Below are 25,090 nucleotides of genomic sequence, written 5' to 3' on the forward strand. Positions count from 1 at the left end.
TAAAACAATTTCAATTGTGTGGTCTTGCATAGAACACTTCCTCTGTGTTACACATTACTATCGAAAGCATTACTTAAAAGACTTTCTTATTGTTAATTTCTTCTAACACGAGCCTAACGGTGTTTAGTTAGCCTAAGTAGTATCTCAGATTTTACAACTACTACACAAAATATTAAAATATTTTATGAAATCTACAAACAAAACTCATGTTATTAAACAGCCACAATGTTTAACACTGTTTACCTAGGCATACGTTTTCAGGCAGTGGTTTCCAAACTTGTATAATCATATGTGCAACTTGCATAATCATACGTGCACTGAGAAATACGTGAGTGTTGTTCAACACGTCATTGACAGTCATTAACTATTGCCGTATTCTCAGAAAAGTTTCCCCTCCTCCTCAGGTCATCTTACATAGCTATAAATATAGTAACTACACTGACTGACTCAATCTGCACTTGTTATATTATGATCAGAGATGTCTGATGAAACTGATACATTCATATTAAGTGCTATTAATGTGATGGACAGAAATTCGAGTCAGAATTTTCTATATTAGTAATGAATGCATTAATACCTTACTATAGCTGCTATGTAAAATTTTTGTGTGCTGTAAGAATCAGTTCCATGTGCTTACGTTCCTTTAAGGGAGGAACTACATACTACAGCTGGCCCATGAAGACAAGATCAGTGTAATGGAATGGGAAGAAGCCCTAATATGCGGTATAATGGTAAGTACCATTTACCACACACTTAATAGTAATTTACGGAGTACAGATGTAGAAGAAAACGACTAAAGTTAATCCCAAAATGAGCTACAACTCATACATACCATTGTCTTCCATTTGCTCTAACACATCTATAATACATTGTTGTTGTTTAGGATAATGCATAAACTCAGCTTGAAAAATGTTTGTCGGAATAAATTTCCCCTTAGGCAACACATTGATCAGCGCTTTGTACACTTCCAAATCCTTGTGCACGCCAAACTCCTTCATGTGTTTCATAGCCGAATAGATAAATTCTACGTGTCCACGTCTTTGAACCGAACTATTCTCGTATATATGAACCATTTCTAGATACGTTTCTTTACTCTTGTCCTTGATATTCTCGAAATCTTCGGCTTTTATCAGCTGTCTCTTGTATGTGTTGTCCTTCTCCAGCAGTCGACGGGCACTATGAATTTGCCTAATGTAATAAAATAAATTCTCTGCTCGGTCAAATGGCCTTGTCTTTCGTCGATGCTCGTGTAACACGCATCGCAATTTTGTACAGATCACAGGAAAACTCCTCCTATACATTGTCTGCAAATCTCATCACAGCAAATATAAACTTTATCACTCCTCTGGCTTCGGAACATGCCAGATGACACCCATACAGATAAAGTTAATTATTCCACAACACACTGTATAATGTTGTTCAAACATACAGCTGTAGAAAAAAAGAACCGAGCTTGATTACTAGCAGTGAGAGGTTACAACCATCTCACACCGCACACCGGCAAGATAACCAAGCGTCTTTGACCCACGTTCAACGCTTATATGTAGACAGATGCACCCATTGTCATTTCACACGTCTTCATGGGTAGTACAGTACATGATTCAGGTGTGATACGGCGATAGCTTTCCACAAATTAATCCAGTGGCCTCGTTTGGACAAAAAAAAATTATGACTGGAAAACAAACACCTTGTAACAGTTTTTGATTTTCACTGACTGATGTAAATAAAATTATATTTTTCTTTGCTTTTTTCATTGTTTGATATAAATACAGCTATGTTTCAGTGCTTGTTAGCTGATTAATATTGGCTTAATTATTTTGAGGGATTTTCCGCAGTGGCTGTGGATTTAGCAACTGTACGTAAGAAGAAAAAAAAACTGTGAAACTCACAGATATTGCTCGACAAGTTAGTGGAGATGTGTTGTTGTGGGAAGAATGTTATTTTGAATTTTTGACAATGAAGTTCAGAGCAGTTGAATGAGACATTTCATTTTACGTGTGGAGCTTCTCGTTCCTGATTGCTGCAAGAGCTCATAAAAATGACTGATAAGGAATATGCAGGTCTTTCGGTAGGTGATATTTGCTTTGCACTTTGCGCCCATGTTTACGGCACCGTGATACGTATCATTCACAGCTCACACTAAACAACACTACAGCAGTAGTGGCAAAGATAGATTTTGTATTAGGCTTGATAGCGATCTATTTAAAATATGCAGATAAGATAGCACGTGACATATCTTTCTTTCTACAACAGGGCATCCGTTGATGTAAATGAACAAAGCAGATATGCAGTACTTACATGTACTGTAAATGAAATTGTGAAGAAATCTGTAGGCAACACAGCATCAGATACTATCAGTAATTTTATTTTTTGAACGAATTGAGAAAACACGACACATTGTCAGTCTAAAGTAAGTCAGTTCAGTGTAAGAATGAGAAAGATTGCGTCGCTACCATGGATTATTGTGTTTTTAGAAATCCGTGTTGACTAGATGTTTGTTGATGCATGATTGAAATTGTAAACCAAAGTGGTAGTTCATTATACATTCAGTTATACTTATTCATTGAATTATAATTAGGTACTAGTAATTATCTTCACAGGATTGGCTACTGGCTTAGTACTCTATGAATTTACCACCATGACTGTTGCTTAATCCGATTGCAAAAATTAAAGATAATTGATTTTTGTGAGTCAGCTGAATGTGATAAAATGAGATATGTAAAAAGCTATCGACGAGGCTTTTTATTTAATATGGATTTTACTGTCTTCATAAATTGTGTGCTACTTACATGAATTAAAAGCTTATGAATGTTGGCTGTCTTTATTGTAATAGTTCTTATATGAAGATATTTTGTATCTTATGGGACTACAGGGGTATTGGATGTGCGTTACATTTAAGATAATTCTACACAAAATATTTTTACTCAGGCTGACATGTAATTTCATATCTCTTTACCCATACACATGCATGAAGACTGTACTTAAACATAATATGTATGTAACACTATTAGAGATTTAGAAACCTAGGCTTTTTTACTAGAAATTGCCACTTGAGGTATGATAGAAATAGTAAAGGGTAAGGCAATCACTCGCAAATAACTTTTATTGCAAATCCGTATTTTGCTCAGTGTTTGGCCGTCTTCAGAGCTGTAACAGTAAGTTAAAATGTTAAAGGGACTTACATAGACACACAATTCCAACTGAACTGGTCATGTCGAGGGTTGAGTGCAACCAGTCCAGTTGGGACTTAGTGGTTTTAATGTTTTGACTTACATTTACTGCACTGAAGGTAGCCACACTATGACCGAAAGGTGGTTGTGCAATAAACATTATTTGCGACTGATTGCTACAGGGCACAGCACAACTTATGGCCATCGTAAGGCCAGTTCAAGATAGGCAACATGTTTACTATGGGGGAAAAGAGGTTACTTCAAAATATTGTTTTATATATATATATATATATATATATATATATATATATATATATATATATATATATATCTAAAAACAAAGATGATGTGACTTACCAAATGAAAGTGCTGGCAGGTCGACAGACACACAAACGAACACAAACATACACACAAAATTCAAGCTTTCGCAACAAACTGTTGCCTCATCAGGAAAGAGGGAAGGAGAGGGAAAGACGAAAGGATGTGGGTTTTAAGGGAGAGGGTAAGGAGTCATTCCAGTCCCGGGAGCGGAATGACTCCTTACCCTCTCCCTTAAAACCCACATCCTTTCGTCTTTCCCTCTCCTTCCCTCTTTCCTGATGAGGCAACAGTTTGTTGCGAAAGCTTGAATTTTGTGTGTATGTTTGTGTTCGTTTGTGTGTCTGTCGACCTGCCAGCACTTTCATTTGGTAAGTCACATCATCTTTGTTTTTAGATATATTTTTCCTTCGTGGAATGTTTCCTTCTATTATAACCATATATATATATATATATATATATATTTTTTTTCAAAGACTGTACATTACAAATACGTGGGAACAAATGTTCTAATTTTTATCGAAGAATGGGAAAAAAATACAAAATGGTGTATTTCACCAGTTTTGGCTGCATTAACTATAGCAATGGTCAGTCAGGTCTCCACTTTTGGCCACTGATTGTTATAATAAAACAGGAGAGAATGTAATTTGTTCTTTATACAAGCGTATAAGAAAACAAGTGTCCATAAATTAAATAGAAGGTACAACAGTTGAAGTTACAGCAGTTGAGTGGAACAGTATTGTAATGATTGAACTAGTAACAAACTATTAATTCCACTTTAGGAACCAGAAAGAGGTGTCACCCGTATTAAAAACCCTGTAAGGGTAAGATAACATATCCTTATCATTCAGAGATTCAGATACTTCCTGCTACCAGTTTCTAATTTTTCCCCTGTAATATAAACTCTGGCCTCATTAACATTCAGCATCTTTTGTGCCAAAACTTTTTTTTCTCTTCAAAAAACCATATAATCACTTTTTCCCTGATTGATTGTTTGCAATGCACCCTTGGAACTTCACAAATGTGGCTTTTCAATAAGCTTATGCACAGATACATAGTCTTCCCTTAGTAAATGGAACCCACATGTGTTGGAACAGTCCAGAACCAAGTCCATCAACATATAACCCCCCCCCCCCCCCCAAAAAAAAAAAAAAAAAAGTGTGGTGGTGGTGGTAAGGGCCACACTGCCCAGTAGATTTTTGTGGAAGTAAGAGTGGTAATTTAATGTTTTTGTGGCTTTGTATAACTTGTCTGCAGCAGCAACCTTCATTCCCTTAACAGTAGCCAACAGTGTATTTTTTACGTCGCTGAGAGCATATTGAAATCTGTTATTCTCAGGGTGTCAAAAAAAAAAAAAAAAAAAATCTTTGAGTTAAAAATTTTATCATTTTGTAATTTGTATTGCATATTTTGAAACATGGAAAGGATAAATTACTATGAGATGGTCGGGCATGACTATTAGTTAGGTCTATCTTGGTATAAAAATAACAGAAATATTTTAAATAAACCTACTTTAATAAAATAAACTTAGTTTCCAACCGGATATATATTGTAGATATTTTTGTATAAATTTTAAAATTTGCCAAAAGAGGACACACTCAGCTTGTCTTTTACTGATTGCCATAAGCATGGCAATAACAGGGAACCAAGAATAAATATGGTTCTGTTAATGGCCATAGAAGTTTAATAGTATGTGTTCGGGTTGTACGAGACCTTACATTTGTATAAAATGAAACTATTAATACTTGACTTTACCTATGCCCAGATTAAGTTGCAGTAAGTGGGGTAGTGGCCAAACCTGCTATATGGCTGCTGGCAAATCCGTTTCCACGTGGAACCAAACCTGATATAGCACAAAGACAGCATACTGTTAAATATAAACCTAAACCATTACATAGGAGCAGTAGATGCAAGCTCAGATTAGGAGAGAAAGTCAGCCATGTCCCTTAAAATAACCACCCTGGTATTCATCTTAAGTGATTCATGGAATTTGCCAGAAATCTAGATCTGGGTCGTCTTTATGTTCAGTAGCAATCTGTCTTTTCCTACATTGTTGATATTCCTACCTGGAGTTTTCATTACTTGATTCTGACAAGAAACATAACTTTTAATTGTGATAGCACACAGGCAGTCAACTATCCTCTCGAAGATGCTTTGGTGACACATGGGAAATGCGTAAATAAGGAATTAGCATGAAACAGTAGTCATTCGCTTTCTTATGCATTTGCTTAATAACTATTGAGCCACTTAGAAGGGATTACAACAGTGTTGATTGACTTTCTTCACATTTAAAGTAGTCTTGGGACCTATAAATTGTAGAATCTTTGAAGAGAATAAATTAACTTTTCCTGCAGACTTGAATATTTGATGTAGCTTTTGACTGTCATATATTGAAAATTGTATTGAATTACACTATTCTTTAATTTTTTTATGATAGATCACTTCTCAACAACAGACATTCATTAAGCAGAGTTGAAAAAAAAAGAAAAAAAAAGGGGTTACAGTCTTAGGAATACCAAAATTTCTTCATCACCTATTCTTGATTCTTCTGCAATACAAGGTCAATACTATTAAAATTTTACAATATGAAGGCACTGGTGTGGTACCTCAACTAGCTTCTACACATGCCTAGGCCTGCATGCTCACATCCTGTCTCCAAATTATGCAGCTCCTAACGTCAGTTTTCCTGTAGTTGCTTATCAGTTAGCTTTAAGAGATGTTGCAGTGAGGGAAAGTTGATTTCTAAGCAATATTACGATGCATTTGCCCTTGAACAATGATAGTAGAGCAGTACTTGGAGATTGTTGTGAGTGCTTAGAGAAGACTATGTTCTTCAAGTATGTTCATTGTTTTTTAGAATGGTAGAAAGAATGACATTCTGCTCAGATTGCCCTAATTTACTAATGTAACTGTAGTGTGGAAATCAATGAGGGTTCTAGTATCACGCAGAGAAGTCCTTGGTATCATCTCCACCTGCATTTCAGTTATGTTACAAAGCCATGGTACAGTACATTACAGATGCTTTTTCGTAAAATTGTACAATATATTGATGGAAGACTGATGATGATACGACTGAAGGGTAGTTCAAAAGATTTGGTATTAATACGGGTATATATGCCAACCAGCGAGCACAGAGATGAGGAAGTGGAAGAATATTATGAGAAAATACAAGAACTCATCGAGAAAGAAAATAGAAATGCCTGCATTATCATCATGGGGGACTGGAATGCAGTGGTGGGTGAAGGAAGTGAAGATACAGTAGGGAAATTTGGATTAGGAATAAGAAATGAAAGAGGTGAACGACTAATTAGTTTCTGTAAAGAAAATTCATTAGCAGTGGGTAACACATTATTTGAACACCACAAAAGGAGACGTTACACATGGATATCAAACTTGAATAGGGAAAGATATCAGCTGGACTACATCCTGATACAAAAAAGGTTTAGGAACTGTTTGAAGAATGCTAAAGCTTATCCAGGAGCGGATATAAATTCAGACCGCAACCTAGTGATGGGAGAAATACAAGTGAAGTTGAAAAAAGTCTGGAAAGGTAAAGCAAAGGAAAGACGAAACATAGAAAGACTCAAAGAGGTAGGAAAGGCATCAGATTTGGAGAACAGATTTATGGAAAAATGGCAAAGAGGTAGTGTTGATGAAAGTGTTAATGACAAGTGGATAAAAATGAGGGAAGGACTCATGGACTCTGCCAAAGAAGTACTGGGAATTACAGTATCCCAAAGCACCAGGAAAAAATGGATAATAGAAAACATGTTGAAAAAGATGGAAGAGCGCAGAAAGTGGAAAAGTGTAGAAACTGAAGAAGGCAAATAGAGGTACAGGAAACTGAATAATGAATTAAGAAGAGAAACTGAAGAAGCAAGAGAAAAATGGATGAAACAGAAATGCGACAAAATAGAGAAAATGGAGAGAGAGGGAAAGTATGAAATGACGTATAGACTGGCTAGTGAGATAGTTTTTGAACGTAAAACAAAGAGGAATAACATGGAAATAGAAAGAGTGGATGGTACTCTAGCAGAAGAACCACAGGAGGTTTTGAACAGATGGCAAGAATATATTGAATGTCTGTATAAGGGGATGAAATGCAAAGCGAAATTAAGGTTGAAGAGGAGCAATATGTGCCGGAAGATGGAAAGGGATTTACCATCTTGGAAGCAGAAGTAGAAAAGGTGCTGAAGGAGATGAAGAATAGGAAGGCATGTGGAATAGATGATTTACCAGCAGAACTGTTGAAGAGCCTGGGAAACAAGGCAAGAAAAGAAATAGTCTACCTCTGTAATGAGATATATGACAAAGGGGAATGGCCTGAGGACTTCGCTGCAACTGTTATGATACCAATAGAGAAAAAGAGAAACACTAAAAAATGTGAAGAGCACTGGTCTATTAGTCTAATTTTTCATGCAGCTAAAGTCTTGCTGAGAGTGTTGAATAGAAGGTTATATGGCAAGCTGGATAGAGGGATTGCAGAGGAGCAGTTCGGATTTAGAAGAGGAAAAGGAACAAGAGATGCTATTGGCCTGCTAAGAACTATAGGGGAAAGATATATGGAAAAGGGTAGAGAAATCTTTGCTGTTTTTATAGATTCAGAAAAGGCTTTTGACAGAGTTCAGTGGAACAAGCTGATGGATATCTTGAAGAGGAAAGGAGTAGATTGGAAAGAGAGACGACTGATACAGAATCTATATTTACACCAGAAAGTAAGGATAAGGATTGGAAATGAAATGTCAGAAGGAAGCAGCATTGGATGAGGTGTCAGACAAGGTTGTTGCCTTTCTCCACTGTTGTTTAATGTATACCTTGAAGAGATTACTGCGAAAAGCTTAGATGGGAAAAGAGAAATATGTATTGGTGGAAAGAGAATAGAATGTATAAGATTTGCTGATGACATGGTATTAGTGGCAGAAAGTGAGCGGACAGTGAATAACATGCTCAAAGATCTGAATGAAGCTTGTGTGGAATATGGGATGCAAATAAACACAGCAAAAACAAAGAGTATGGTCATCAGTACAAGACGCAGACTGTCAAATATTAAAATAGGACAATCTACCATTAGCCAAGTAAGTGAATTTCAATATCTCGGAAGCACAATAACTGAAGACTTGAGATGTCACCAGGAGGTGAAAACTCGAATTGCCATAGCGAAGGAGGCGTTCAACAGAAAGAGGAGACTCTTATGTGGCAAATTAGATAAAGGACTAAAGAAAATGCTTGGTGAATGTTTTGTCTGGAGTGTGGCACTATATGGGGCAGAAACATGGACACTGAGACGAGAGGATGGAAAAAGGTTAGAAGCAATTGAGATGTAGATGCGGAGGAGAATGGAGAGAATAAGCTGGATGGAAAGAGTGAGTAATGAAAGAGTATTGGAAAGGGTTGGTGAGAGATGTCTGCTGAAGGTTGTAAGAGAAAGGAAAAAGAACAGGTTGGGACATTCATTGAGAAGGGAGTGCTTGCTAGTAGATGCTTTGGAAGGATTGGTTTGTGGGAGAAGACTGAGAGGAAGAAGGAGATAAAAGATGATAGACGACATAAAGGGAAGAGGAAATTATGCAGACCTGAAGAGGATGGCAGAAGACCGGATGGCCTGGAGAACAATCATGTGAAAACCTGCCTTTAGGCAGAACACTGATGATATGATGATGATGATGATGATTTCATAAAATGTATTCACAAATAATGAATAGAATATTACATCAGCCGTATGGTTTACTGTAGACATATGAAAATTTGGGTTGGCTCAGGACTCAAACTGGACTTCCCATTTGTCGATGGTTGTTGCCTCAACCACTTTAGCTATCCATGCACGCCACCTGGGCTGACCCAAACCTGCACACACCATAGTGTCTATGTCCCATAGTACTCACACACTGTTCATAGGAGGAGACAATGTTCTTCTTGTCAGTTTCCCATGCTTTAGTGTGAAGTACAGTTTGTGCAGTGCCTGTATTTCAAGTGTATGTATAGTTGCAAATGTCCTTCAGACATGCATGAATATCGGAAGGAACAGACACCGCTGACGATTTACAGTGATATTTATGATGATATACATTTGTGTTGAACTATACAAGTTCTGCACTAACTGTAGATGCTTTTTTGTTTGCGGGTAACACACTCCTCGAGTATAGCAGATGTTTTTATCATTTCATGGAAAAGGAAATGTGTGAAAAAATTCACATTGTGTAATTTCGTTGTACATAAAAAAACTACCTTTTTATTGTGATCCTACATGGAAGACACTTTTTGAGATTTTATTTTTTATTATTGTTATTCATCCAAGAATCATCTCAAAATGGTACAATAATTGTCATTGTAATACGGTGAAAATCAATAGCTGAAGTTGCAGAATACGTATCTACACCCTATAAGGATAGAACTGGCTCTGAGCCATGGCCTTGATGGAGGAACCATCCTGGCATTTGCCTGAGGTGATGCAGGAAAACCCAAATCAAGATGGCTGGACAGAGTGAACCCCATCCTCCCAAATATGAGGTTTGTGTCTTTAACAGTTGATTGCCTCATTCGATAGGCCCCTATTATACACTTTTCTTTGATTTACACACAATTAGCTTAATATAATTTATAACACATAGTTAGTTAGTTTCATGTTCTATGGACCATTTTGTACAATAAATCATAATGATATTGAACAAGTCATTTTACATTCAGATCACAAAGTAATTTGTAAATATGGCTACAATCTGAGCATTTTTATAAGATGATTTTTTTATACACACACACACACACACACACACACACACACACAGAGAGAGAGAGAGAGAGAGAGAGAGAGAGAGAGAGAGAGAGAGAGAGAGAGAGATGTTAGTAAATTATGTGGAGCTGAGGGTTTGGTGGAAACGTTAACAACAGTGTTACGGGAATTGTTTGACTCTGTATTTAGTGGAGAGCTGGTAGGGGCATTGGGGCATGTGGCTAGTTGAAAAAGTCAGCTAGGCAGGGATTAGTTGCTATGAGGGGTGGATGAGGAGGAACACTGGGGGTACGATAGGGGTTAGATAGTGGTGCCCCGAGGCAGCAGTGTGATGTCTGCAGGTTGGATAACTTAAGGTGGTTGTATCTGGAATGCTCCTCCAAGTGATGAGGGGCAAGGGATTGAATTTCAATTCTTACTGCTCTTGAACACTACATTTTCAGTCGTCATTAAGACTCCAAACTCACTGCCTCATTCCTCCTACCTCTTGCTGACTTCATCCTAACCCACAACTACTTCTCATCTGAAGGGAAGGTACAGAAACAAATTTGCAGCATAGCCATGGGCACCCACATGGCACCCTCCTATGCCAACCTTTTAATGAGCCATCTGGAGGAGACCTTCCTAGCCTCCCAAAACACCAAACCCCTAGTCTGGTTTAGGTTCATTAATGATATCTTCATGATCTGGACTTGGGGCCAAGACACCCTATCCTTGTTCCTTCACTACCTCAACACCTTCTCTCCATCCACTTCATGTGGTCCTCCTCAACACAGTGTGCCAACAGTGTGTTGACCTCATCCCTGATGGCTCCATCCGCACCTCTGTCCACATTAAACCACAGTTGCCACCCCTTTCACACCAAAAAAATCCCTTCCTTACACCCTGGCAACCTGGAGATGGCACATCTGCAGCGACAAAAACTCCATTGCTCAATATGCTGAGGGTCTCACCAAGGTCTTCACAGACAGGCATTGTCCTCCAGACCTAGCCCACAAACAGATCTCCCATGCCATTTCCCCTCACACCCCCAATCCTCCCACCACCCCTGACCCCTGAAATGAGGGACACCCTACTAGTGATACTAAAGTGGTGTTCCGTCGCTTACCCAACCTCCACAACATCCTAGTCCATCCCTATGCCACTATCGATCCCAACCACTAGCCACAAGGATCATATCTCTGTGGAGGACGCAAGCGCAAAACCTTCCCAATCCACCCAATCAACACTTCCTATTCCAGTCGTGTCACAGGTTTATCCTACCCCACCAGGGACTGGGCCACCCATGAAAGCATCCATGTAATTTAATGGCTCTGCTGTAATCATTTCACAGCTTTTTATATTGGTACGATCACCAACCAGCTGTCCAAAAGGATGAACACCCCCCCCCCCTCCACCCCTCCCCCAGACTGTGGCCAAGGGCAAAGTAGACCATCCTGTGGCACAACATGCAGCTAAGCATGACCCTTTTTTTCAGTGACTGCTTCACTACCTGAGCCATCTGAACTGCGCGGATGGGAGTTATCCTTCCAGCACATTCTCCGCTTCCGTAATTATCGCGTCCCCAACCTACGGTAACATACTGTCATCACACCTTCCACCCAACAGTTTCCACTCCCTCTGTCCTACATCTCCTCTCCATTCTCATTTCCCCATCCTGTTTATTTGCATACCTCTGCCAACCCATCCACCCGTCTTTCCCTACCCCTCTCCTTTTTTGCTCCTTTTTTTCCCCTACTTTCCTGTCCCACAAATTCCTCACACTACGCCTGCTGGCACTGTAGTCTCTGCACACTCCAGCAAACAGCATTCATCTCTCTCCCCACCTGTACACTGCTATCCCTTCACCTTCTCCACCCCCTCCAGATAGCTGCTTGCATCCCACGTGATAGTTGCATTCTGATCCAAGGTGCTGGAGTTGGCAGTCTCTTGTGTGTGTGTGTGTGTGTGTGTGTGTGTGTGTGTGTGTGTTTACTGATGAAGGCTCTGGCAAAAAACTCTATGTAAGTGTAGTTCCTACGTTGTTGATATTCCTATGTTGATTTCCATTGTTTGATGAATTAATTCTTTTTTTATTAACACACATTGAAGTTCTTCCAGTACAGAACTGGCAAGCACAAATGAGTAATGGGTATAAAGGTAATTCGTGTATTTCTCTTAACTACGTTTCACAAAACTGAATCTTACTTTGCCACTTGTTAAAGACAACTTATTTCTCTGTCAATCTGACTGGTACAGGTAGATAAGCTAAGTTGGTAATGTACTAGAACCTGCTCACAACCTTAATGAATAATACAGTAATAACATTTCTCAATATAATAGCCATTTTAATAATCTTATATATGTGGCAAGCACTATAATAATTAACGTTGTTTTACATAAACAAAAAACTTGAAACAAATACTCATAATTTAACATTTCTGTTCCCTTGACATGTTGTTGTTGTTGTTGTTGTTGTGGTCTTCAGTCTTGAGACTGGTTTGCTGCAGCTCTCCATGCTACTCTATCCAGTGCAAGCTTCTTCAGCTCCCAGTACCTACTGCTGCCTACATCCTTCTGAATCTGCTTAGTGTATTCATCTCTTGGTCTCCCTCTACGATTTTTACCCTCCACGCTGCCCTCCAGTACTAAATTAGTGATCCCTTGATGCCTCAGAACATGTCCTGCCAATCAATCCCTTCTTCTAGTCAGGTTGTGCCACAAACTCCTCTTCTCCCCAATCCTATTCAGTACCTCCTCATTAGTTATGTGATCTACCCATCTAATCATCAGCATTCTTCTGGAGCACCACATTTTGAAACCTTCTATTCTCTTCTTGTCTAAACTATTTATCGTCCATGTTTCACTTCCATACATGGCTACACTCCATACAAATACTTTCAGAAACGACTTCCTGACACTTAAATCCATACTCAATGTTAACAAATTTCTCTTCTTTAGAAGCACTTTCCTTGCCATTGCCAGTCTACATTTTATATCCTCTCTACTTCGACCATCATCAGTTATTTTGCTCCCCAAGTAGCAAAACTCCTTTAGTACTTTAAGTGTCTCATTTGCTAATCTAATTCCCTCAGCATCACCCGACTTAACTCGACTACATTCCATTATCCTCGTTTTGCTTTTGTTGATGTTCATCTTATATCCTCCTTTCAAGACACTGTCCATTCCGTTCAACTGCTCTTCCATGTCCTCTGCTGTCTCTGACAGAATTACAATGTCATCGGTGAACCTCAAAGTTTTTATTTCGTCTCCATGGATTTTAATACCTACTCCAAATTTTTCTTTTGTTTCCTTTACTGCTTGCTCAATATGCAGATTGAACAGCATCGGGGAGAGGCTACAACCCTGTCTCACTCCCTTCCCAACCACTGCTTCCCTTTCATGTCCCTCGACTCTTATAACTGCCATCTGGTTTCTGCACAAATTGTAAATAGCCTTTCGCTTCCCTGTATTTTACCCCTGCCACCTTCAGAATTTGAAAGAGAGTATTTCAGTCAACATTGTCAAAAGCTTTCTCTTAGTCTACAAATGCTAGAAACGTATGTTTGCCTTTCCTTAATCTTTCTTCTAAGATAAGTCGTAGGGTCAGTATTGCCTCACGTGTTCCAACATTTCTACGGAATCCAAACTGATCTCCCCGAGGTCAGCTTCTACCACTTTTTCCATTCGTCTGTAAAGAATTCGCGTTAGTATTTTGCAGCTGTGACTTATTAAACTGATTGTTTGGTAATTTTCACATCTACCAGCACCTGCTTTCTTTGGGATTGGAATTATTATATTCTTCTTGAAGTCTGAGGGAATTTCGCCTGTCTCATACACCTTGCTCACCAGATGGTAGAGTTTTGTCAGGCCTGGCTCTCCCGAGGCTGTCAGTAGTTCTAATGGAATGTTGTCTACTCCCGGGGCCTTGTTTCGACTTAGGTCTTTCAGTGCTCTGTCAAACTCTTCCCACAGTATCATATCTCCCATTGTGTCTTCATCTACATCCTCTTCCATTTCCACAATATTGTCCTCAAGTACATCGCCCTTGTATAGACCCTCTATATACTCCTTCCACCTTTCTGCTTTCCCTTCTTTGCTTAGAACTGGGTTTCCATCTGAGCTTTTGATATTCATACAAGTGGTTCTCTTTTCTCTGAAGCACTCTTTAATTTTCCTGTAGACAGTATCTATGTTATCCCTAGTGCTATACACATCTACATCCTTACATTTGTCCTCTAGACATCCCTGCTTATCCATTTTGCACTTCCTGTCGATCTCATCTTTGACACGTTTGTATTTCTTTTTGCCTGCTTCATTTACTGCATTTTTATATATTCTCCTTTCATCAATTAAATTCAATATTTCTTCTGTTACCCAAGGATTTCTACTAGCCCTCGTTCTTTTACCTACTTTATCCTCTGCTGCCTTCACTACTTCATCCCTCAGAGCTGCCCATTCTTCTTCTACTGTATTTCTTTCCCCCATTCCTGTAAATTGTTCCATTATGCTCTCCCTGGTACTCTGTACAACCTCTGGTTTAGTCAGTTTATCCAGGTCCCATCTGCTTAAATTCCCACCTTTTTGCAGTTTCTTCAGTTTTAATCTACAGTTCATAACCAATATATTGTGGTCAGAGTCCACATTTGCCCCTGTAAATGTCTTACAATTTGAAACCTGGTTCCTAAACCTCAGTCTTACCATTATATACATACACATACATAAAGATGAATGTGGTGTCCATCCATACCCAGGAGCTACACACACACACACACACACACACACACACACACACACACACACACACATTTTGTGTGTCATCACTTTCAGTACCTGGGGATGCATTGATTAATTATTTAAACTATCAAATATTGGCCTCACAATATATTTGATTCTGTACGGTCTTTAAAATATTTTGTTTGGAGCCCTTTAATTGCTTGTACAGTCTCCCATACCATATTTCTGAAAAAATTTCACATAACTCAGAGACTTCATTAATTGCTCCAAAAAGGATTTTTACTTATTGAATATGGTGTTTTTTCTCCATAATGAACCTTGGACCTTGCCGTTGGTGGGGAGGCTTGCGTGCCTCAACGACACAGATAGCCGTACCGTAGGTGCAACCACAACAGACGGGTATCTGTTGAGAGGCCAGACAAACGTGTGGTTCCTGAAGAGGGGCAGCAGCCTTTTCAGTAATTGCAGGGGCAACAGTCTGGATGATTGACTGATGTGGCCCTGTAACACAACCAAAACGGCCTAGCTGTTGTGGTACTGCGAACGGCTGAAAGCAAGGGGAAACTACAGCCATAATTTTTCCCGAAGGCATGCAGCTTTACTGTATGATTAAATGACGATGGCGTCCTCTTGGGTAAAATATTCCGTAGGTAATATAGTCCCCCATTCGGATCTCAGGGCGGGGACTACTCAGGAGGATGTCGTTATTAGGAGAAAGAAAACTGGCGTTCTACAGATCGGAGTGTGGAATGTCAGATCCCTTAATCGGGCAGGTAGGTTAGAAAATTTAAAAAGGGAAATGGATAGGTTGAATTTAGATATAGTGGGAATTAGTGAAGTTCGGTGGTAGGAGGAACAAGACTTTTGGTCGGGTGAATACAGGGCTATAAATACAAAATCAAATAGGGGTAATGCAGGAGTAGGTTTAATAATGAATAAAAAAAATAGGAGTGTGGGTAAGCTACTACAAACAGCATTGTGAATGCATTATTGTGGCCAAGATAGACACGAAGCCCACGTCTACTACAGTAGTACAAGTTTATATGCCAACTAGCTCTGCAGATGATGAAGAAATTGATGAAATGTATGATGAGATAAAAGAAATTTTTCAGGTGGTGAAGGGAGACGAAAATTTAATAGTTATGGGTGACTGGAATTCGAGAGTAGGAAAAGGGAGAGAAGGAAACATAGTAGGTGAATATGGATTGGGGGTAAGAAATGAAAGAGGGAGCCGTCTGGTAGAATTTTGCACAGAGCATAACTTAATCATAGCTAACACTTGGGTCAAGAATCATGAGAGAAGGTTGTATACATGGAAGGACCCTGGAGATACTAGAAGGTTTCAGATAGATTATATAATGGTAAGACAGAGATTTAGGAACCAGGTTTTAAATTGTAAGACATTTCCAGGGGCAAATGTGGACTCCGACGACAATCTATTGGTTATGAACTGTAGATTAAAACTGAAGAAACTGCAAAAAGGTGGGAATTTAAGCAGATGGGACCTGGATAAACTGACTAAACCAGAGGTTGTACAGAGTACCAGGGAGAGCATAAGGGAACAATTGACAGGAATGGGGGAAAGAAATGCAGTAGAAGAAGAATGGGTAGCTTTGAGGAATGAAACAATGAAGGCAGCAGGGGATCAAGTAGGTAAAAAGAAGAGGGCTAGTAGAAATCCTTGGGTAACAGAAGAGATACTGCATTTAATTGATGAAAGGAGAAAATACAAAAATGCAGTAAATGAAGCAGGCAAAAAGGAATACAAACGTCTCATAAATGAGATCGACAGGAAGTGCAAAATGGCTAAGCAGGGATGGCTAGAGGATAAATGTAAGGATGTAGAGGCTTATCTCACGAGGGGTAAGGTAGATACTGCCTACAGGAAAATTAAAGAGACCTTTGGAGAAAAGAGAACCACTTGCATGGATATCAAGAGCTCAGATGGAAACCCAGTTCTAAGCAAAGAAGGGAAAGCAGAGAGGTGGAAGGAGTATATAGAGGGTCTATACAAGGGCGATGTACTTGAGGACAATATTATGGAAATGGAAGAGGATGTAGATGAAGATGAAATGGGAGGTATGATACTGTGTGAAGAGTTTGACAGAGCACTGAAAGACCTAAGTCGTAACAAGGCCCCGGGAGTAGACAACATTCCATTAGAACTACTGACAGCCTTGGGAGAGCCAGTCCTGACAAAACTCTACCATCTGGTGAGCAAGATGTATGAAACAGGTGAAATTCCCTCAGACTTCAAGAAGAATATAATAATTCCAATCCCAAAGAAAGCAGGTGTTGACAGATGTGAAAATTACCGAACTATCAGTTTAATAAGTCACAGCTGCAAAATACTAACACGAATTCTTTACAGATGAATGGAAAAACTGGTAGAAGCCGACCTTGGGGAAGGTCAGTTTGGATTCTGTAGAAATGTTGGAACACGTGAGGCAATACTGATCCTACGACCTACTTAGAATAAAGATTAAGGAAAGGCAAACCTACATTTCTAGCATTTGTAGACTTAGAGAAAGCTTTTGACAATGTTGACTGGAATACTCTCTTTCAAATTCTGAAGGTGGCAGGGGTAAAACACAGGGAGCGAAAGGCTATTTACAATTTGTGCAGAAACCAGATGGCAGTTACAATACTCAAGGGGCATGAAAGGGAAGCAGTGGTTGGGAAAGGAGTGAGACAGGTTTGTAGCCTATCCCCGATATTATTCAATCTGTATATTGAGCAAGCAATAAACAAAAGAAAAGTTCGGAGTAGGTATTAAAATCCATGGAGACGAAATAAAAACTTTGAGATTCGCCGATGACATTGTAATTCTGTCAGAGACAGCAAAGGACTAGGAAGTGCAGTTGAACGGGTTGGACAGTGTCTTGAAAGGAGGGTATAAGATGAACATCAACAAAAGCATAATGAGGATAATGGCATGTAGTCGAATTAAGTCGGGTGATGCTGAGGGAATTAGATTAGGAAATTAGACACTTAAAGTAGTAAAGGTGTTTTGCTATTTGGGGAGAAAAATAACTGATGATGGTCGAAGTAGAGAGGATATAAAATGTAGACTGGCAATGGCAAGGAAAGTGTTTCTGAAGAAGAGAAATTTGTTAACATTGAGTATTGATTTAAGTGTCAGGAAGTCGTTTCTGAAAGTATTTGTATGGAGTGTAGCCATATATGGAAGTGAAACATGGATGATAAGTAGTTTAGACAAGAGGAGAATAGAAGGTTTCGAAATGTGGTGCTACAGAAGAATGCTGAAGATTAGATGGGTAGATCACATAACTAATGAGGAGGTGTTATGTTGTTGTTGTTGTTGTTGTTGTTGTTGTTGTTATGGTCTTCAGTCCTGAGACTGGTTTGATGCAGCTCTCCAGGCTAATCTATCCTGTGCAAGCTTCTTCATCTCCCAGTACCTACTGCAACCTACATCCTTCTGAATCTGCTTAGTGTATTCATCTCTTGATCTTCCCCTATGATTTTTACCCTCCACGCTGCCCTCCAATACTAAATTGGTGATCCCTTGATGCCTCAGAACATGTCCTACCAACCGATCCCTTCTTCTGGTCAAGTTGTGCCACAAACTTCTCTTCTCCCCAATCCTATTCAATACTTCCTCATTAGTTATGTGATCTACCCATCTAATCTTCAGCATTCTTCTGTAGCACCACATTTCGAAAGCTTCTATTCTCTTCTTATCCAAACTATTTATCGTCCATGTTTCACTTCCATACATGGCTACACTCCATACAAATACTTTCAGAAATGACTTCCTGACACTTAAATCTATACTCGGTGTTAACAAATTTCTCTTCTTCAGAAACGCTTTCCTTGCCATTGCCAGTCTACATTTTATATCCTCTCTATGAGGAGATATTGAATAGAATTGGAGAGAACAGAAATTTGTGGCACAACTTGACTAGAAGAAGGGATTGGTTGGTAGGACATGTTCAGAGGCATCAAGGGATGACCAATTTAGTACTGGAGGGCAGCGTGGAGGGTAAAAATCGTAGAGGGAGACCAAGAGATGAATACACTAAGCAGATTCAGAAGGATGTAGGCAGCAGTAGTTACTGGGAGATGAAGCAGCTTGCACAGGATAGAGTAGCATGGAGAGCTGCATCAAACCAGTCTCAGGACTGAAGACCACAACTACAACAACGTTAATAATTTTCTTCTTGTTACAGTTTTATTCCTGGTCTTTACTTGTTGCCACACCTGTTTCGTCACTCACTCACATCATCATCTACAGCTCCCTTACCATGAGAAGGAAATTCCACTAATCGCACAAGTTAAAATCTTCCGTCAGGAAATTATTCCTGATATTGTTTATCTTTTTTTTTAACCATCCAGCCCATCCATCTGAGTAAAACCAAACAGTTCATAAGCCTGGAAGCTTTTTTTCTTAGGTCTCTGATGATGACAGCATTAAGAAATGTCCAAAATGAGTAGTTGTCCTATGTCAGGTTGCCTCTTTCATAGCATACAAAAATTTTCTGTTATCATTAAGTCAGCTGCATACTGTAAAAATAGTTATTTGCTGAGCATTGCAGTGCGCAGACTGCGTAGTTCATCTGTATATGTTGCTACAAAATTCTCTACGACTGTTTGCAGTGTAACTTCCTTTTTCTGATCTTTTCCTAATGTTTATCAAAAATTTAGCCTGAACATCTTTTCTTCCAAAATAATGGGCTAAAGTTGACTTCTTCTGAAGCTCAGGAAAATACTCGAAACACTTATCTCATTCTATTGCCTTCTTGGAGGTTGTTTGTTAAAAGAATATCGGTTGTATCAATCCAGATACTAGTCTTATTGAATTTAGCAAGAGCTGCTCTTACTGTTCCCTCTTATACTTGGACTCTTCGACAGAATAATGCTGATCCATTTCACAGCTTAGCGCAGTTATTGTGCTCATTTTTAGTACCGTGATGGAGATGGTAGTTAATTTAAAACAGTAAACTTCTCACTTTCTCTGTATCTTTTTTGCCACTCAACATATTTTAAGTGTTTCGTGTGTGTGTGTGTGTGTGTGTGTGTGTGTTTGGATATTAATTGAGTAGCCAAATACAAAGCTAGGCTCATCAATGCCTGTACGTGACAGAGTTACTGCAGCTACCCAATTCACAAACAGTTTTCCATTTGGTCTTAGCCACATTTGGAATTGATGAATACGTTCAGTAATGACAAAGGCTGTTGAATATACTCAGAAATGACATAGGAATGTCATTTATTATAGCGTGCATTGCACCAGCTGGAATTTTCTTGGTGATACACCAGAATAACGTCCATTGTACCTGTCATAATTATAATTGCATTCTGAATGGCCATTTGGCAGTCTCCTAATTACAAATAAAATTTAGTTATGTTTTGTAACTCAACTCAGTCCCTTTCCTTGCCATACGGTTCGTACTCTTATGACTGTCTCCCTGTGAAACTTTTTCGTTGCATTCTGTTATCTATTCTATCTCATCATCCCCAGCCTCTCTTTGTTATTTTGCTCTCTGTGTTTATTTTCATAAATTTAGTCCCTCTCCTTGTCTCTTTCTGTCTCTGCTCTGTCTCTCTCTCTCTCTCTCTCTCTCTCTCTCTCTCTCTCTCTCTCTCTTTTTTTTTGGTCCTGCTAGATTTAATTTTCTTTGATCATGTTGTGAAACAGTTTTTTCCTGGACTTCATAAAGCATTCTCTTTGTTAGAACAAATCCTGCAGTGATATTGATCCCAATTATTACTGCCTGTTTAGTAGAATGGACCTTTCTTCAAAAACCTCTTCCTTGATTTCAGTCTGCTGATAAAAAATTTAGGATGTTGAGTCCTGTAAAAAATTACTTCATTAAATATGAAATGAAATGTGACTGTGTCTCAGATGTATTACGCAGGGGATCTTGACATCAGGGGTCTCTGAATACTACTCTGCAACTATCCTGCTTCATACGTTTTTACATTTAGTTAAATTAATTGAGTGCCTCAAAAGAATATTCTGCCCTATCTTTTGGTCAGAGTTGATAGAGATTTATTTCCATAGAAAAATGATGGCCAGCAGCAGTGGTCTTGGCCTTGACAGTAATGCAGTTCCAGTACACCACACTGTATACTGCAGTGTACTACGTGGGAGGATGTGCAGCATAACAAATTACATGTAATCTCACAGGGAGTTATAAGGTGACCATTTCAGTACTTAGTAGTCATTCTCTGAAAATTGGGGAAATTGGTGCCAGATTAGTTACTAGATACACACTTTTGACCCTTCAAACCTGAATTTTTATGAAAGGGTAGAATTAGGACAGCTCTACTTGGCAGTTTTACTATTAAGACATGTATCAGTGTACCAAATATGACTAAAATCCAAAATGGTCACCTTATGCTCTACCAAAATCTAACGAGTTTACACAGAAAGAACCATTATGCCTTGTAGCAACTGCTGTTCATTCAAAATATGAACACTAGGAACATTTCTCTGGATAAAGCTGACAAGCAAAGATGCCAATACATAAGTTTTATCTTTATTTTTGCCTTTATGTAGCGTAATACATCACTTAATATATTCTGCTTGCATCACACGCAATGAGAATTGTTTTTCATTATTCTTATGTGGTAAATAAAATTTTTATGACTAATATAGATTCTGTAATGCTTCCTTAACTCTTCCTCTTTGGTTTTATGCATTCCATGGCCCTACCCCTCCTTCTTGCACTTAATGACTTTTTCTGTCTGCAGAATATAAGTTATTGCTGTAAGTACATGTCTAACTTGACAGTTGTACTGCACATCTGTTATTGCTTCTGAAATTGGAAATGTTATTCACAGAAGGAGGAGATTGCTCGACAGTTCATGCTTCCGGAAAGAAAATCAAAAATAGCGACACTTCTGAAGCAAGATGGACAAGCCTACTGCATCTGCAGGTCCTCAGATTCTTCGAGATTCATGATGTAAGTTTTTCTCTATTATTATTATTATTTCTTTCTATTCTCAGACGTTATGTCTGGTCAAAAATGGACAGTGACGCGGACCTTGATCAAGTGTGACTTCCTTTTAACTGTACGGTATATGTTATATTGCATTTATGAACTTTCGGGTCATTGAACATGTATCAATAATCACAGATTTTTGTAGTTGTACATATATGTTTGGATGTAGCTGTATTGCATTGATGTACTGGTGGATATTGTGAGGTATGACTCCTGTAGTTGATAGTATAATTGGTATAATGTCGACTTTATCCTGATGCCACATGTCCTTGACTTCCTCAGCCAGTTGGATGTATTTTTCAATTTTTTCTCCTGTTTTCTTCTGTATATTTGTTGTGTTGGGTATGGATATTTCAATTAGTTGTGTTAATTTCTTCTTTTTATTGGTGAGTATGATGTCAGGTTTGTTATGTGGTGTTGTTTTATCTGTTATAATGGTTCTGTTCCAGTATAATTTGTATTCATCATTCTCCAGTACATTTTGTGGTGTGTACTTGTATGTGGGAACGTGTTGTTTTATTAGTTTATGTTTTATGGCAAGTTGTTGATGTATTATTTTTGCTACATTGTCATGTCTTCTGGGGTATTCTGTATTTGCTAGTATTGTACATCCGCTTGTGATGTGATCTACTGTTTCTATTTGTTGTTTGCAAAGTCTGCATTTATCTGTTGTGGTAGTGGGATCTTTAATAATATGCTTGCTGTAATATCTGGTGTTTATTGTTAGATCCTGTATTGCAATCATGAATCCTTCCGTCTCACTGTATATATTGCCTTTTCTTAGCCATGTGTTGGATGTGTCTTGATCTATGTGTGGCTGTGTTAGATGATGCGGGTGCTTGCCATGTAGTGTTTTCTTTTTCCAATTTACTTTCTTTGTATCTGTTGATGTTATGTGATCTAAAGGGTTGTAGAAGTGGTTATGAAATTGCAATGGTGTAGCTGATGTATTTATATGAGTGATTGATTTGTGTATTTTGCTAGTTTCTGCTCGTTCTAGAAAAAATTTTCTTAAATTGTCTACCTGTCCATAATGTAGGTTTTTTATATCTATAAATCCCCTTCCACCTTCCTTTCTGCTTAATGTGAATCTTCCTGTTGCTGAATGTATGTGATGTATTCTATATTTGTGGCATTGTGATCGTGTAAGTGTATTGAGTGCTTCTAGGTCTGTGTCACTCCATTTCACTACTCCAAATGAGTAGGTCAATACTGGTATAGCATAAGTATTTATAGCTTTTGTCTTGTTTCTTGCTGTCAATTCTGTTTTCAGTATTTTTGTTAGTCTTTGTCTATATTTTTCTTTTAGTTCTTCTTTAATATTTGTATTATCTATTCCTATTTTTTGTCTGTATCCTAGATATTTATAGGCATCTGTTTTTTCCATCGCTTCTATGCATTTTTCTTACATTTGTCTGTTCCAAAAGCCATATTTATATCATTGCTGAATACTTCTGTTATCTTTAGTAATTGGTTGAGTTGTTGATTTGTTGCTGCCAGTAGTTTTAGATCATCCATGTATAGCAAATGTGTGATTTTGTGTGCGTATGTTCCAGTAATATTGTATCCATAATTTGTATTATTTAGCATGTTGGATAGTGGGTTCAGAGCAAGACAGAACCAGAAAGGACTTGATGAGTCTCCTTGGTATATTCCACGCTTAATGTGTATTGGCTGTGATGCGATGTTATCTGAATTTGTTTGGATATTAAGTGTGGTTTTCCAGTTTTTCATTACTATGTTTAGAAACTGTATCAATTTAGGATCTACTTTGTATATTTCCAATATCTGTAGTAACCATGAGTGGGGTACACTATCAAAGGCTTTTTGGTAATCAATGTATGCGTAGTGTAGGGACCTTTGTTTAGTTTTAGCTTGATATGTCACCTCTGTATCTATTATCAGTTGCTCTTTACATCCTCGTGCTCCTTTGCAGCAGCCTTTTTGTTCTTCATTTATAATTTTGTTCTGTGTTGTATGTGTCATTAATTTCTGTGTGATGACTGAAGTTAATATTTTGTATATTGTTGGTAGGCATGTTATGGGGCGATATTTAGCTGGGTTTGCTGTGTCTGCTTGATCTTTAGGTTTCAGATAGGTTATTCCATGTGCAAGTGTATCAGGGAATGTGTATGGGTCTGCAATGTAACTGTTAAATAATTTAGTTAGATGTGAATGTGTTGAGGTGAACTTCTTTAGCCAGTAATTTGCTATTTTATCATTTCCAGGGGCTTTCCAATTGTGTGTAGAATTAATTGCTCGGATGACTTCATGTTGCAAAATTATCATTTCAGGCATTTGTGGTATCATCTTGTATGTGTCTGTTTCTGCTTGTATCCACCGTGTATGCCTGTTATGTTGTACCGGGTTTGACCATATGTTGCTCCAGAAGTGTTCCATGTCTGTTATGTTTGGTGGATTGTCTATTTTAATGTGTGTGTTAGCCATTGTTTGGTAAAATTTCTTTTGGTTTGTGTTGAATGTTTGGTTTTGTTTCCTTCTGTTTTCACTTTTTTTGTATCTTCTAAGTCGTTTGACCAATGCTTGTAATTTCTGCTTCTTTTCATCTAATTGCTCTATCGCTTCTTGTTGTGAGATTTTACCTAACCTTTTTCGTTTTTTTTCTGACATTTCATTTCTTATAAATTGTGTTAGCTGTCCGATGTCTTTTCTCAGTTTTTCTATTCTGATCTGTAGCCTGTGTTGCCATGCTGGTTTTGTGGGTTTCTTCTGTGTGTTGGTTGGTTCTGATCTCTGCCTAGTGTGTATATTTAGTGTAGTGAGTGCTCCTATATAAACCAGTGGTTGTAACTCTTCCATAGTTGTGTTTTCATTTATTTTGTTGTGTATGATTGTGTTGATAGTTTTTATTGTTGTTTCAACTTGTGGGTTATTTGGCGGTCTATGCAAGAATGGTCTAATGTCTGTATTTGTGTCTTTGTATTCTATATATGTCAGCTGAAATTTCTCTTCTATATCTAACACGTGTGTCTCTTCGTGTTCTATTTGTGCTTGTTCTGGTGGTTGTGTTAAGATTTCGTTTTCCTCTGATTGTTTAATTGATGCGTGTTGGTCTTTGTTTGTTTGCTCTGGGATGTTTGAGTCCATTACTGTATTTTCTTCTTCTTCTGATTGCACATTATTTTGTTCCAGTATTTGTTGTACTTGTTGTTTGATGTTTTCTAATT

At 38.3% G+C, this 25,090-nt stretch overlaps 2 protein-coding genes across 3 annotated transcripts in view; one reads left to right on the forward strand and one right to left on the reverse strand.

Annotated features, from left to right (window-relative positions):
• The window catches only part of LOC126187402 (evolutionarily conserved signaling intermediate in Toll pathway, mitochondrial), a 92,588-nt gene extending 90,933 nt beyond the window's left edge, over nucleotides 1-1,655 (reverse strand). Inside the window, exon 1 of the mRNA XM_049928465.1 lies at nucleotides 833-1,655. Within this exon, the coding sequence (XP_049784422.1) occupies nucleotides 833-1,301 (469 nt within the window). The 5' untranslated portion in view covers nucleotides 1,302-1,655. The remainder of the gene's footprint in view (nucleotides 1-832) is intronic.
• A 220-nt stretch (nucleotides 1,656-1,875) lies between these two features.
• Nucleotides 1,876-25,090, forward strand: part of LOC126187401 (CXXC-type zinc finger protein 1-like) — a 74,447-nt gene continuing 51,232 nt past the window's right edge. The window contains exons 1-3 of one of the 2 annotated variants that reach the window (XM_049928463.1): nucleotides 1,876-2,068; nucleotides 2,254-2,410; nucleotides 21,742-21,863. In XM_049928463.1, the coding sequence (XP_049784420.1) occupies nucleotides 21,766-21,863 (98 nt within the window). In that variant the 5' untranslated portion in view covers nucleotides 1,876-2,068; nucleotides 2,254-2,410; nucleotides 21,742-21,765. The remainder of the gene's footprint in view (nucleotides 2,069-2,253; nucleotides 2,411-21,741; nucleotides 21,864-25,090) is intronic. The other variant, XM_049928461.1, reaches the window with a different exon arrangement.

Source organism: Schistocerca cancellata, chromosome 5, assembly GCF_023864275.1.
Source record: "Schistocerca cancellata isolate TAMUIC-IGC-003103 chromosome 5, iqSchCanc2.1, whole genome shotgun sequence".
In the NCBI taxonomy this organism is placed as follows: Eukaryota; Metazoa; Arthropoda; class Insecta; order Orthoptera; family Acrididae; genus Schistocerca; species Schistocerca cancellata.